This window comes from Kryptolebias marmoratus, linkage group LG8 (genome assembly GCF_001649575.2).
Source record: "Kryptolebias marmoratus isolate JLee-2015 linkage group LG8, ASM164957v2, whole genome shotgun sequence".
Lineage (NCBI taxonomy): Eukaryota > Metazoa > Chordata > Actinopteri > Cyprinodontiformes > Rivulidae > Kryptolebias > Kryptolebias marmoratus.
Window position 1 is genome coordinate 7,933,681 of NC_051437.1, and position 15,032 is coordinate 7,948,712.

The 15,032-nt window shown below is 39.9% G+C and overlaps 1 protein-coding gene across 1 annotated transcript in view; it reads right to left on the bottom strand.

Annotated features, from left to right (window-relative positions):
- Nucleotides 1–12,504, bottom strand: part of itga5 (integrin, alpha 5 (fibronectin receptor, alpha polypeptide)) — a 40,040-nt gene extending 27,536 nt beyond the window's left edge. The window contains exons 1-2 of the mRNA XM_017419188.3: nt 12,065–12,504; nt 952–1,082 (exon numbers count right to left, since the gene is read on the bottom strand). Coding sequence (XP_017274677.1) covers nt 952–1,082; nt 12,065–12,273 — 340 coding nt within the window. The 5' untranslated portion in view covers nt 12,274–12,504. The remainder of the gene's footprint in view (nt 1–951; nt 1,083–12,064) is intronic.
- Between the last annotated feature and the right edge of the window lie 2,528 nt (nt 12,505–15,032).

The window sequence follows — 15,032 nt, forward strand, 5'->3', positions numbered from 1 at the left end:
TCAGACTTACTAGGATAACTGACAGCATAGCCATGCAAGTAAAGATACCAAAAAAACATTGCTACAGAGTGAATCTACATCACATTGCTTCTTTCTCCCCCAAACAGCTTTGCCCCTTTCAAGGGAAAAAAGACTCTAAGAAAGACTCTGCAGTTGATTGAAAAAAGAAGCATAAATATGTGTAAAACAGATATTTGTTGCTCCAAGCCATCTGAAGAAAGAATGAAAATGGTAAACTTTGGGACCCAGCAAGTCACCAGGTGTGTGTATGTGTGTGTGTATATATATATATATATACATACATACATATACATACAAACAGCATGTCTGTGGAGGTAAAGTCATTTTTGTTGAAGTTTTTATTTAGATTGTAAAAGTTTTAGAAATTAAAGCCTTCTGACTAAATGTGTGATTATCTAATTACACTGTGTTATATATTGAGCTCTCCATCAATGTCATACAGAGTTACAATAAAATAAAATAAAATAAGTAACAATACTTTACCAAAATATTCAAAAAGGTCATTTGCTCTGATATAAAATATCAGGCCACTTGTTGGGGTTGTTTATCCTCTTCGACAGAGTGGATATTACTGTTAAAGAGTGGATACTAGATTGGATACATACTGAATAGGCTGAAATGTAATGTTGCTGGTCAGCAACCAGTGGCGACATCGTATAAATATATGCCTGGTTGCTGGTTGCTCTGATATTTGCACACCTGTTACGGTTTTCTTATACCAAGCGCTGCAAATTTTGTATTTATCACCATTCCATTTATAGAGACTGTTTTCCCACAATAAGAGGCATGAATATTGTGCAAGGGCCAAGTACCCAGATGTGTGGTTCCAGTCCAATTTTTGTGGCATTTGTTAATGGTAATAAAAAAAAGTTTTGGACTTTCCAAAAAACATATACCAACATAGGTTTCTGTAACAATCATCAGTCTTACCTTCTAGATCAAACTCAATGGTGTGACAGTTTGATTGTCCGAGGCTCCATGGACAGTAGAAGACAGACCCTCCCTCTGTAATATTGATCTGCCTTGTGTTGGCCTTTGGGGCTCCAATGACCACGCTTGCACTGTAAAAGAGAGTCACAGAGAAAACTTTTATTTTGTTCAAATGTAAAAAATATGTCAAAACTCCAACTGTTTTAACCAGCCATTAAATTGTTGATAGGATTTGGCACTAATTTCCGGCTGCCTTCTAAGACTATGCACTGACAGTTTTAAACATGATGTGGTACGCACATTTTACAGCTTAGATAGTTGCACTCCCTCAGATGCAAAACATTTTTCCAAGCTGCAGCTCTGCTTTTACATATTTTATACAGTTGCTGGAAGCTGCTGCTATCACATGTGCACATGTGACCCTCGCAGACACATTTTCTGCACTCGTATGCCGCCAGACACACAAGGAGAAACACTTGCGTGGTCACACATCCTTCTGGGGGGCATAATTCATCAGGAAACAAGAGAGCAGACAGGTTAAGTGGAGTCACACTCTTGTTTCTACAGCTGGATGCTTGACAACAGTGTCCTTGGAGCTCTACTGTAGTTACAGCAAGAGCAGCCAACCACTTCAACATGCACTGAAAAAACAGTAAGTTTACAGGTGAGCAAACTGGATGGACTTGAGAGATGAAAGGGATTAAGAAACGATAAGAGTGATGATTTGAAAATGGAGACTATTGAGATTTGGGAAAAGGATAAGTCCAGAAAAGATTATAGTAGATAATGTGGCTTAAGTGGTTGGTTAAGCCATTACTTTACTGTGGAACCACTTGACCCAACAAGTAAAGACACAGTTACAGTCATTTTGATGTGGGTAAGGGAGGCAAGGGACCTTTGAGACCAGACAATGTCTTAGGGGCTTAAAAGCAGGAAGAGCACTCCCTTTCCTGGTCTGGATCTTCCAACAGTTCGCAAATGTTTACTTTTAGGCAAAACTTAGCATCCTGCCCCTAAGGGTAACAAGTCAGCAGGGTTCAAGAAGAGCCAGCAGGAGAGGAACAGCAGTTAAACTGCAATGTTTCAATGCCTTGCAATCCCGTGAATTTACCTATGACTTCAGATAAGAAAGTAAACATCTTACAAGGAAAAAAAATGAATCTCATTTCACCCCTTACACTTACTTTTTAGCCCCGTGTTTTCCATATGAAGTAAGATGCCCTGATCCTTTTTGTGATGTAAATGAAGGCAAAGGGTCTTTCTAGCCTTTGTAAATGGAGATTTTTCAGGGACACACTTCAAAATTAAAAAGTATGAGTTGCTCTAGAAAAAAAACACCTCGTGAAATGTAATTTTCATGGACCAAATAAATGAATAAACACAATAGTATGTACTTTGATTACTATGCATCAAGTTTGTTATTATTGTCATACTAGTTTATGAACACCAATAATAGCATCTGATTAGGATTCCTACTGGTCACCTTTCTCTGGAGGATTTCTGGGCAAGACCCACTTGGAGGAGACCTTAGGGCAGACCAAGAATTTGCTGGAGGAATTATATATCCCCTCTGGGCTGGGAACCCTTTAGGTTTCCCAAGAGGAGCTGGAAAAATGATGTTTGGGTTTCCCTCCTGGATCTGCTGCTTTTGTGAGTCGACCACACATTAGCGGAACCAAATAGACGCATTGATGGATTATTAATGTTCTTTCCAAACAAGCATGAAAGTTATAAGCCAAAGTTTGTTGCAAGCTAGGTTTACATGTTATATATGGGTATATTGGTATTTACATAAAAGGAATCAGTAATAACTAAATGTATTGACTTTCTGAAGAGATGTCCCATGTCACAGAGGAACATTTGAACTGCTACTTTTTGTGACTTTGAGTTGAGGGCCAAGGCATATGGGCAGGAGTAGGAAAAAAGATTTGGTTGAAGTCCAGCAGAAATGGATTAAGAAGTAATGGTGCTCAGTACAAATCTTTCCTATTAATTTAGCACCTATAGTTTCAAAACACACAAGTGTGGGAGAACAAAGAAAGAAAGAAGGCTGCATTTGCACAATTGTTACTGTTAGTACCTTAATGCCTCAAAAGAGGCAGAAAACCGCCAGATCCCAAAAGTGAAGCAGGAAATCCCTTTTTTGTTGAATGAGGTGAAATGAAACAAAACCATTCAACCTGAGGAAAAAGAAACAGCATCTTCTTTTATCCATGACCACTTACGCAGACTCAGAAATATCCCTGTAGAGCTACAGAGCTTAATCTGAGCAATGATCGAAATCACAGAGAGGTTATCTGGCTAGGGACTCTCACAGTGAAACAGCTGAATATCTTGTTCCCACTATCTTTAGACTCTTTCATTCATATGTAGAAGGAGCTCGTATATATGCACACCTGTCATGTGCAAACCACCCACATCTATTTAAGGAAAACACATTTCAAAGTCTATAGCACATTTACATTAAAGCTTTTCAGACAAACATTTCTTGGCACACAAAAAGGAAAAATGCTTCTCTGAAGAGAAAAAAAAACGTCTTCAAGCAGATGTATGTAATTAGTGACACTGTTGGAGGAAGATGCACACAGGGCCAAGGAAATTAAAAGCCACAGCATTTGATGTTGGATCAGATCTGAACAGGGTCCAGCTACAGTTGGCCATGGCGTCTTTTCAAAGAGGAAAAGTACAGGAAGCAACCAAAAAGCAGCTAATGCTTTAATCAGAAAGTTGGCAGCTGATCCTGGTTTTTACTACCTTGCACTGATGGATGCAGATGTGCTAATACAAATTCCCTTTCTAACATACACACACTCACACACACATACAGATTGATAGTAATCTGAAAGTTCTGTAAATAAATCTGAATTAGCATTTAAAGGCCCCTTATCTGAGGAGGGTCTGGGTTTTTTCAAACATTCCTCCACCACTGTACCTTTTCTGTTTGCCATGAGCTATTGTGTTGCTTGCATTTTAAGAATCGCTGTCTGTTGAGCGAGAGCTGCATTACCAATTCCTTTGTGGGTCTTCATGCAAAAATATTTAATTAGCGGGGGTTGTGCTCTCAGCTTTTCAGACATTCTCGTGAGGTGGGCTGTGCTCATGCTGAAGTGGCTAGACAAAGACTGGTTGAAGTATAAAGAGAGAGGCACCATCACAAGTTTGATATGTCAACAAGGGAAAGCTATACTGCTTAACATGCATCTGAATGCAATAAAAAGGCCCATCTGAAGATCTAGTAACTGTTTCACAGACACACCTTACAACTTTCAGAAGAAACTCCTTCATTCATTTAATATGTTCTTGGTTTCTGGTTGTTATGGAGAAATAAAAATCTGTTTTACAAGGCAGGTTTTTGAGAAATGTCCTGGTGGTGAAACAGCGAGCAGACGGAAAAGCTTCACCCAGTTCCATCATCTGTCACACAGCAGCCACTAATGATCTCCACCACCCAACTGACAATTAAGCATTAATTAAGCTACTGTAATTTATTTAAAAGGAAAAGGAGGAATGTGTAAACAACTTCACTGCTACTGAGCACCATCTCATTTGAGGGTCAAGCAATCTAAGGAAAATCTACAAAAAAAACAACCTCTCACCACACCATAATTGCCAAACTGTAACCACTATTTTATGTGGAGTTGTGAAATTAAGGCCGATGCCAAGTGTTGGAACTCGCTGATGTGACATTATTGTGTGCAGCCATAGCTAATAGGGTTTATGATGAGGTTACAGACTGAAGCTGTCAACAGGCAAACACTACACCCTCCTATTTAGTCCAGAACCCTTCCATTCCACATTTAATTGTCTTCCACCCAGCTGCAAGGCTGATGTCACTTGAAGACTATTATAACAGCTTTAAGCTAAAATGAGGGGGAAAAATCTGAATCGCATTTGTTAAGCCTTCCAGTGCCGGCTGCAGTCACCATCTGCAGTCATAAACAAGACTTAACGAATGCCATGACACATGTATAGAAAGGGGGTGGGTGAGTTAAAGTGCTCACGGCCTTCAAAACTCACCATCACCTAAGGAAAACACGCACAGTGCCTCATAGAATTTACACCAAGCTATCAACACACACTTAAACAATGAAGTGGTTCCATATTAGTGAAAAGAAGTCAGATGCAGTGACCTGATGTGCACCGAAGGCAGCTCTTAGATTCTTAAGTGTAAAAAATGACGTATATCAAAATACTACACACATCTTTCTCAGAGATACACCTGGATAAACAGAAGCAGCAAAATAAACCTGTTGAACTCAAGTTATTGATAAAATACTGGTAGTATGTAACAATAATGCTTATTTTTCACAGTAATTTATCACTTAATGGGATATTTCATTTATTCTAAAGTTTCTTTTTAAGTCATTTCAGTCATTAAGTCATTTAAGATTATGTTTTGGCCAACACAGAGTCTCAAGCTGATATCTGCAGTAATTTGCCTTTTTGGTTTGTTTGTTTTTTTACAGCGCAGACTTACAGATTATATTCAAGTTATTAAATCAGTGCTTGACACCTTAGTGGCTCTACATATTAGTAAAGAAAACCTGTGTTCATGTTGTGCCGCATTTTTTTTTTTTTAATGCAAGGTGACAGAAAACCTTTTTAATACAGCTCTGGTACAAATGTGTCCATTACGTAGTGTTGGGAAGGTAGGACCCACCATGACTCCAAAAGAAGTCATAAATCTCTTTTCTCCACCACAGAGATAAGTTGGTCATCCAGAGCGAAAAAAAATTAGTCACCTGTTCTGCAATCCTTTTACCTTATTGCTGTCCCATGAAGACATGGCTCTTCTCTTTAAAGTTTCCTTCACACGTGTTAGCTTTAAGAGTTGGCTGAATGAACTCAGGTGTTAAATGTAACTCTATCACTAACACCACAACAAATACCCAAATTGCAAACAATGCAAGCACCCACTGAACTGCTCTAATTTTTCTTCTTAAAAATGTGTTCGTAATCCAGATATGCTGGCATGTTACCTCACAATGTTTTATCTCCATATGCAATTCGACTTCTGTAGAGATCTGGAGCAGAGAGGAAACATCTATTAATTCAGCCTGACTCAAGCTACAACAGCTAGCCTCAGAGGGTTTAGACCAAAGTAGATTGTTGCCATTTTCAAACGACACCAGTCTTAGAAGTTCCTGCAAATGCTTTTTTTTTTATCCTTTACACCACAATCAATTTTGCATTATACTGTTATTATAGCAGAAATATTATTATATTCCTGCTGGAAGTGCCTTAAATTGCATTGGAAGTGCTACAGCTAGCTGCCGTTGCTGCTATTTGTGCCACAAATGTCCATAAAATTCCATGTAAACCATGTATGGCAAAACTGACAGCATTGTAAAAGTTTAGAAAATAACATTTGCATAAACTGCTATGAAATTTTTGAGATTACAGTTGTTTCAAGATTAGCAATCAACCTAAACTTGCCTCTAGCTCATCATTTCTGTCAGAATTAAACTTTATTTTTTAAAACTGAGGTTGAGGTACTTAAGATAATAAATGTACAGAAAATTTCCACAGAAGCCCACTTCAAAAGAACTGAACTATCACTTTAAGACTAAAATCAGCTGGGTGACTGACATGAAAAACACAAGTAGTGTGTAATGACTTAATCTAGACCACATTGAGCCACATGAATAGTCTCGTGTCTTCTCAAAGCCAAGGCCAGACAGAAGCTGCTTGAGCCCTTACGGTGGCCATATGGACGGTCGTCTGTTCACATACACACTCTGTCAGTGCTGCCGTACAGGAGCGCTGAGATGATGAGAGTAGCAGTCCCGGCTGGGATGGAGTGTGCTGACTACAGAGAGTCTACTGTACTGAGCCGAGGCCACATTTTTTGTTAACCGTTACGTGACACTGGAAGTCTGTGCAACAACAACAACAACAAAAAAAAAAGATCTATATGTTGCTCTAAAAGCCTGTGGCAAGTTATGTCCTTTACAGAAATTTATAGACACCTCCATATGTAACTTGAAAAAGAGCTGTTGTGATCTGAACTCAGAGAAAACCAGCGCTGATAAGATAAACAGTCCACTCTGCTTAGGATCTGATCCCAGATCACAGAAAAAAATGTTTCCTCTCTACTCTCAAAAGGATAATACAGTAAAACAACAGGTGGTCTGGAAATTACAAGCTGTGCTATCTAAGGAATGCACACAACCCCGTTTATTGTCACAAAGGAAAAAAGTGTGGACACCCAGACATGATTTAAAATACCTGTTGAAACTTTATGCTTTTATGTTACCCAGCATGATGTGGGAGTTACAAGTCTGTTAGGGGAATTAGCAAGATGACACCAACTAGATTAGCCATTTTTTTCCCGCAACTTTTCAGCAATTTACAGTCGTTTCATCTTCTTCCATCCTTGTGGCTGCTTTTGAAGTTAATGTGGGAAAAGTGGCACCTGTCAAGTTATTTCACAAGTGGCAAGTGAGAAATTTTAAACATCATGCTATCGTTGAAAAAAAGGCCCATGGTCCCATAAGTGCAATTCTTCATACCAAAAAGTTGCCCAACCCCCTCTAAAAACAATTACAGACCATTCCTCCCTTTTCACAGTCCCATTGCCCCAAAGTCCTCCTACAAGGGGGTTTAACGGCTGGTGCTTCACACCTCACCCGCCACAATGGCCTCACCAGGGGGTCCAGTGCTCTCACCTCAGAACAGAGACACTGTTGTGTTTAAAGGAGTGGAGGTGGAGGGGGATGCAGCTGTTTGAGCAGTTTGCCCTACCTAATCCAACCCCCCTTCACCCACATAAGCATAAAACCAAACACACATTCATGAGAAGATCTTACCAAAAGGTACATGACATTTCCAGCTTAAATAATAAAACAGATGCATGCCGCCTGCCATGTTGCATGGCAAAGTTGTAAACAAAGATGGTTGATTCTTACAGTTAATTACATTGTTTTACCCAAAGATCTTGTGCAATCTCTTTGCACTGTGAACATGTGTTGGGAATGACTCTTTGCCACGGCCACACCAAATTTTAGCTCAATTTTTGTAAAACTGCCTGAGTTATAGACATGTTTGTGTTAGCTAAGGTTAATTAGCTGTAATGGCCATTTAATTTGGTTTGAGTCTAAATGTTAATCAATGATAGACGTAGAGCGATCAGATGCTAACAGTCAGACACAAAATACACACAGGCAGTTACATGGTTGCCCCACCCTTCATGGTGGTGGGCGAATAATATCCATACTAATTTGCCAATCAGTGTATTTTATTTCATATTTGACGAGGAGTAAATGCCCTCATGTGCTGCTTGCCATTTAAAGGCAAAAAATACCATACAAGTGAGTCATCTTGTGAGTTGCGGTTAAAAGGAAACCATGCCTGCAGACAGACACAGAATCAATGTGAAAAAGTATGAGTCAGGACATCCCAGACCAGTGTTCAACACCATTCCATGACATCCTCGGGGCATTCCCAAACCAATATGGCAAAGGGTCGCAGGCCCTTTAAACACAGCATCTTTTTCCATCAAAACACACTCAGGCTCAAAATATAAAGCCCCTTTATACTAATACACCACTGGAAGCTAATAGGACCCTTAGTATGAGACAAACTGGACGGCAACCCTGTTTGTTAATCTTTAACAGAGACTATTTGCTTTTAAGGCTCTTAGTATGTATTAAGAGGAAAAAAAAAGGAGTTACTGTGAGAACTTCTTGAAAAGAACACAGTAAACAATTTCAGCCATGAAACAAAGAGCCTCTTTGTCTGCACACAACAAGAACCTGGATGAAGGAAAGCTTGGCAACCCAAATATACAAGCTGTGCTCCTGAACTTCAAATGTTTACTGGTTTGATTTAGAAACAAGTCCACAGAAAAGGACACCAGTGACAACAATAACAAAAGTTGAGACAAATCACATATGGAGAAGGACCAGAAAGCAGATAAGGGGGGGGAAAATTGCAAAAGAGTCCCTGACATCTTGTCAATATTAGTTCAATTCTAATCCTATTTTAGGGGTACATAAGAGAGTAACTAACATGACCAGGCTGAGGTTGTTTGTACTTGTAACAGTATCTGTAACCTGATGCATGTCACTGAAACATGGGAACCCGTCTCATTTCGTTCATAAGCACCAGGCCATGTCTTTTATTATTTACAGCCCCTGACCTGTGACCTCTTCTGTCACAGTACAACCTTATCACTCTTATCACTGCCTGGCACAGGCGAAAGTCAGAAGAGTCAGGTACCACGATTTGGTTACCAAGAGTTTGATACACAAGAGTGCTGGTTAAGTTCTACTTTTGAACTGGTGGTTGCCGTTTCTTACACAGCAGGTGGCATTCAGTAATCACGTGCTTATCATTTTGTACCCAGGTTCCAACCATTTAACCTCCTGCTGTCATTTATGTTTTAAATGGAGTCATATGCAACACAATAAACCTACTCATTTTAAATAAGTAGTCGCATTATGTGTTTATGTGTCCATAAATATGCTTCAAACTGACTGATGACATACAAATATACTATTTCAAGATTTGAGATAAAGATTTGTCTCTATCATATTTGTCATTTCATATATGTGAAATATACAATGAAGAGAAAGAAAGTTTGTCTTGTCCAGTGGTGTGTTGAAGGCGCTACTGGAGATGAAGGAGCCTTATCGCCAGGGAATGAAGGCGTTGCACATTTTGGTTGTTTTTGATACAGTAAAAGGTACAATACTTTTTAACTCTTTAATTCTTTTTTGTCAAAATTTTTTTTAAAGGATAGGCTATATTAAAACAGACTTTTATTTTTTTTAACTGTATTCCAGTAGATCTGCCAAGGCACAAATAAAGTGGGCCAAGGGAAGTACAAAAAGACCCATGGGAGGAAACTTCTTTTTTGTACCCACAAAGGGATGGGTGCAAAGTGACCAAACTGCAAAAAGTACAAAGTGGGTAATATAGGAATGAACCCAGAACCAAGAAGTCAGAGGAGACAGGTACTGCAGTTTGATGATCAAGTGTTAACAGGAGAGACATTAGAAGTACAAAAAGGTCAGAGGAAGGTGTTTGGGAGAGTTGACATATGAAGACTTGTTTTCTGAACAGATAAATATCTGCCCACAAGAGGAAATAATGAACAGCTTCTTCTCTACCTGTGTGGATTTCACAAGAACTGTCACATACAGTTCACAGACTATCTTCAGTCTACCAGTGTCAAAATGAAATTTTATTAGTCATACTGAAGAGCATGACAGGCCTACATACATAAACTTGTTGTCCGGGATTAACATCAAAGTTGGACAAAGCTAGTAAGCTTAAGTATTTATGGATGAGACGTATTTTCATTCTTTGTCTCTGCAGTCACATCTGCCTCACATCTGTCTTGTTTCCCAAACCCATTATGATGTAGTAACTGGAGGAAAGACATGTTTGTTTGTTTTTTAAAAGGCTCAATCATTTTATTGACGTGGTTGGTGCTCAGTTCACACCAGACCGGCCTGACAAGAAGAATCTTTTTGTCCAACTCTGAACTGACCTCACCGGGTCTGCAGCTACACTCCCCCACTCCCCACATCTCCAAGGCGTGGGTGAGGATGATGTGTTGGTGAAAGAAGAGATAACAGAAACTCATTTTGTGTCTGATATGTTTTGATGGATAAAAGCTAAAAAAAAATAAAAATACTGTGGATGAAAAGTGTTAGATCCATGTGGTTTGCAGATAAAGGGGTGAGTCAGTCTTAAATCTGCCCTGTCAGACTTCTTTTGGTTGTTGAATGTTTGATTTCTGAACACACATCATCGGGCAGAAAATTACAGAGCAGTGAGTTGTTGAAAGATTCAAAACTCCCCCTGCTTTAGTCTTTCAAACCATTGTCTCGGCCTCCCTATAAGCAAGGTGTCTCGTCTGTAGGAAAGTTCAGATTAAGTCATCGGCAAGATGACGTCTACTGTGTCTGGTATTTAAACAGATGAGGAGAGATGATGGGGAGTGGGGCTAGACGATGGGGGGAGGTCTGGGCAATGGATGAATTAAAAAGCCCCAGCAGAATGACATCAGCAAAAGATGGAGTAGGGAGGGGTCATGTAGGAGGAAGAGGAGGCATGCAAGCGTCACATCCTAAATCAAATCGTTCTCCTGGATCCCCGGTTTCCCAGGGAGTAATATTAAGGCCAATAGCAGCTGGCTTTTAAACAGACAGTGAAGACCAGAGATAAAGAAGGGGATGAGGAGATAGGGTCTCCCCCGGGTCTGAGCGTCTGCTGTCTAGGGAAACTAAAGCCGCTGTTGGCGGTCCTCTAAACACAAAGCTCTTTCTCAAATCCCAGGTTGGACAGTGGTCTGCTGATGCCCAGCCAGAAAGTCTGCAAACGTCTGAGTGAAACCTTTGTTAACTGAAACAACATGCAAAGAAAACCAATGTAGCACTGACAGCAACTGAAATGACCAACTTCTCCACAAATCCCCCCATTTATATTCTCCACAGAGAGCTCCGGTATTAGACAGGACCACAGGCATGTATGCAAGAGTTTGAATTCCAAAAGTGACTGATGCCCCAAACCCTCTGAGGAGGAATGTAGAGATAGTCCCTGCATGCTGAGTGTCACAGGGATCACATCTCCACTGAGCCAAGAAGCATCAGATAGGATTGCTTAAGGTTAAAGTGACCAGGCTTAGTCAAATTAAAGACTCAAACATAAATGTTAATTATGTGGGTTGCTTAACTGTTCGGAGAGATTTCTAAATGTTTTCTTCTTCATTTAGGAATGAATAGTACCCTGTTACTCCAGCACCATTTGGGATTCCTTCCAGGACTCATTCAGAACGCAGATATATTCAATTACAGTTAGCTGTGTTCATGCTGAGGGCGTGTGCGATGTGCGTAAAACATGTGTCCAGGGAGCGCATAAATCTCCCATTTAACGTTAGAGCCAAAAACAACAACCCCTGAAAGAAACAGGTCTGAACCCTTATGGAAATCCAGCTCTGTGACTTTAACAAAGAGCTGTAGATGTTCTAAAATTTGGGAGAAAAAAACAACCTCCTAACAGTCCAGTGGAAAGTTCGCTCGCTGTGCGCAACAACAGAAAGTAGCTGAAATAAATAACTGTTGGAGAAACTTCTGTCTTTTTTATATTATTGTGAGAGACTCACCTGGCAGATTCAGACAAATAAAAGTCAACAGCATATCCGAAGTAGCTCCCCTCGGGTCCGTTGTAAATTGCGGGGCTCTCCGCGTCCAGGTTGAACGCGTCGCAGGACGGATGCGAGAAAGTGACCAAGAGGCCGAAGAGACAGAGGGACGAGCGGGCGAGACAGGCGCCCGTCCCCGGAGTCTTTGTGCGTAATCGTCCTAAAGCCATTCTTTTTTTTTTCTTTTTGTTTTAAATAAAAGAGAGCAATAATCCACTGAAGTTTGGTTTGTGGCACCAACAAGTCCGAGTCCTTTCAGTCCGCAGATCGATCCGAAACAAACAGATAAAGACCTAACTAAAACTGCATCTCTGTAACTCTAATCATTAGTGCTCCGTCAGCTCCTCCACAGCGTCCTCTCTCTGCTGCTGCTGCGCTCCACGCCTCCTCTGATCAACCTAATGGGGGATACATAACGCAGGGAGTTCCCAGAGCCGCAGCAAAGTTCGGAGGAGGAGTTTGTGATTCCCTAGAAAGAAAAAATAAAATAGGAGGGATCTTCTCATCCACTAACCCACCTACTTTGGAAAAAAAAAAAACAAAAAAAACAATCACTCTTCTTGGCTCTAACAGAGGGGTCTGCAACCTTTACAATCAGAAGAGTCATTTTTTCCATCTTTTCTACTAAATTCAATTTATAAGGATAGATTTGACCCTTAAAATGAAGCTAAAACAATTTATAAAGTTTCATTATTTCACATGTATAAAAGAAAATTTCTAGTTTGTAATGTTGCATTAAGGCATTTAGAGTTTCATATTTATGGTGTTTGGCAAAAAGAAAAGAACAAACTATTTTGTTTGGTACAGAACTACCTGTTTCATTATTTACCCATTTTATTCTTTTAATCTGCATAGAATTACTTATTCAACTCATTTGTGGAAAATGAATGAAATAGGTAACATGCTGGTGTAGATTCTTAGTCATCCAGGACTTGGCAGATCCTCAAAGTTTAAAAACAGGGCAAAACAAAGACCCTCAGGAGGAAGGGGAGGGAGATTAATCTGCATATAAATTCAGCTTCATGAACAGAGCAGCTCATGCAGTTTAAAGCTTGGAACTCCACACTCTCTAGTTTTGAATTGAAAACTCTCCCTGGATGGAAAGTATAATACCTTTAACTCAAAGAAAGTCCGTTTTTTTTTTTTTTTTTTTTTTTTTTGGGGGGGGGGGGGGTTATTTAGGATTTAGAACAACTAGCCCACTTAAAAAATAAAATATTAAGTTGCATCCTAATGTTGCAGAAATCGTTACCATAAAACTGAACTGTTTCAGCTTTTATTAGAGAAAGGCCTTTATTCTTCTTTCTATATATAAGAATAACTCTGTTTTTTTTTATTAATGCATCTTTTTTAATTTTGCAGTTTTTAACTGATGTACAAAACTACTTCCACTGTTATTTTTGTATTAGGTGGACTAATTTCTGTTAAACAAATAAATAAATAAAACTTGGTTCACCTGAATCACCTCCTGTCGTTGTGCTGCAAAAATTCCACTCAGAAATTGCAAAAATCTAAGAAAAATGCTAAGAGTACTCAATCTTGTTATCAGTTTAAATTCCAACATGACTCAGGTTGATGTCCTTTTTGGTCAAAGTTACAAGGAGCCACACGTGGCTCCAGAACAGGGGTGTCCAACCCTGGTCCTCGAGTGCCACTATCCTGCATGGTTTACTTGTTTCCCTGCTCCAACACACTTGATTCAATGGTTATGTTACCTCTTCATGTTCTGTAGAAGGCTAGTAATCACCCACTGATTCAAATCAGGTGTGCTGGAGAAAAACATGCAGGATAGTGGCCTTTGAGGACCAGGGTTGGCCACCCTTGTTCCAGAGCCACCAGTTGCAGACCCCTCTGACAGATTAAACAATGGTTTCGCAATCTTCGTTTTGTTTTTTTATCTTATTCCGACCTCTTGGTGTTACCAGAGAGGGCAGCCTGATAAAGTGATGGAAAGGTCAATCAAATTGCACATCACCCTTTTCATTACAGCTTATTTTAACCAAAACCAAAAGCTGCTGCTTCATGTTGCAAATTAAAACCTAAACTTCTGTCCATAACAGTGTACTAATTAGACTTTTATCAGCCACTTTGTGTGTAAGCCATGTGTATTTCTGTCTAATTACAGTGTTGATGGGGTGTATATGATGTGCACTAGTTGTCATAGGAGAGTGTGGGAACTTGCTTCTGAGTCACACGAGACTGAGAAAAAGTGGTCAGGCTGCAGAAAGCAGAAGCTCTCTCCAACGAGACCTTTAATAAACCGACCCAGGCCTGCTGGAATTAGTGCCTGTTGGTTTAACTTCAAGCCCGGAGAGACTGAACACAGGGGCCAAATTTGGCTGTTTGGCAGTAGCAACATGAACTCCCCCGTCAGGGTCCAGCTCATATTTATAACTAAACCGTGAGCCGAAAGAGTAAATCTGTGAGGGTAAGGCTGATGGGAGAAATCCCGAGTGTCTGGAGGGGCCGGTCCACAGCTGTCAGGGGGCACTCGTTGGTTCAAAGACCTAATCTGAGAAGGGTTCTCGTTTAATCATTCTGTTTTTACAGACTTAAGATGAGAGCTCAAGTTGTGGCTTACAGAAGGATTAATCATAAATAGCCATCAAAATGATTTGTAGAAACTTTCCAGCTAATGTCATGACTTGTTTTCGTACATTGAGACAAATCATGACAACCAAAGCCTGAAACAAAAAGTTGATTTTACACACTGATAAACCAAAGTAATCCACGTTTGCTGCATGTTTTTAGACATTTTAAAGTGTGAAATCATTGCAGATCATTTAACCTACACAGTTTCATGACCTTAAGCATGCAAGGGCAACTAAATATTTTGAAAACAGCCAGAATGGTATCAGCTTTCAGTCATTGTCTCCTTTACTTTCTTGCCAGATTGAACTGCTCTCATCTTATCTGTCAGCCCGCAAGA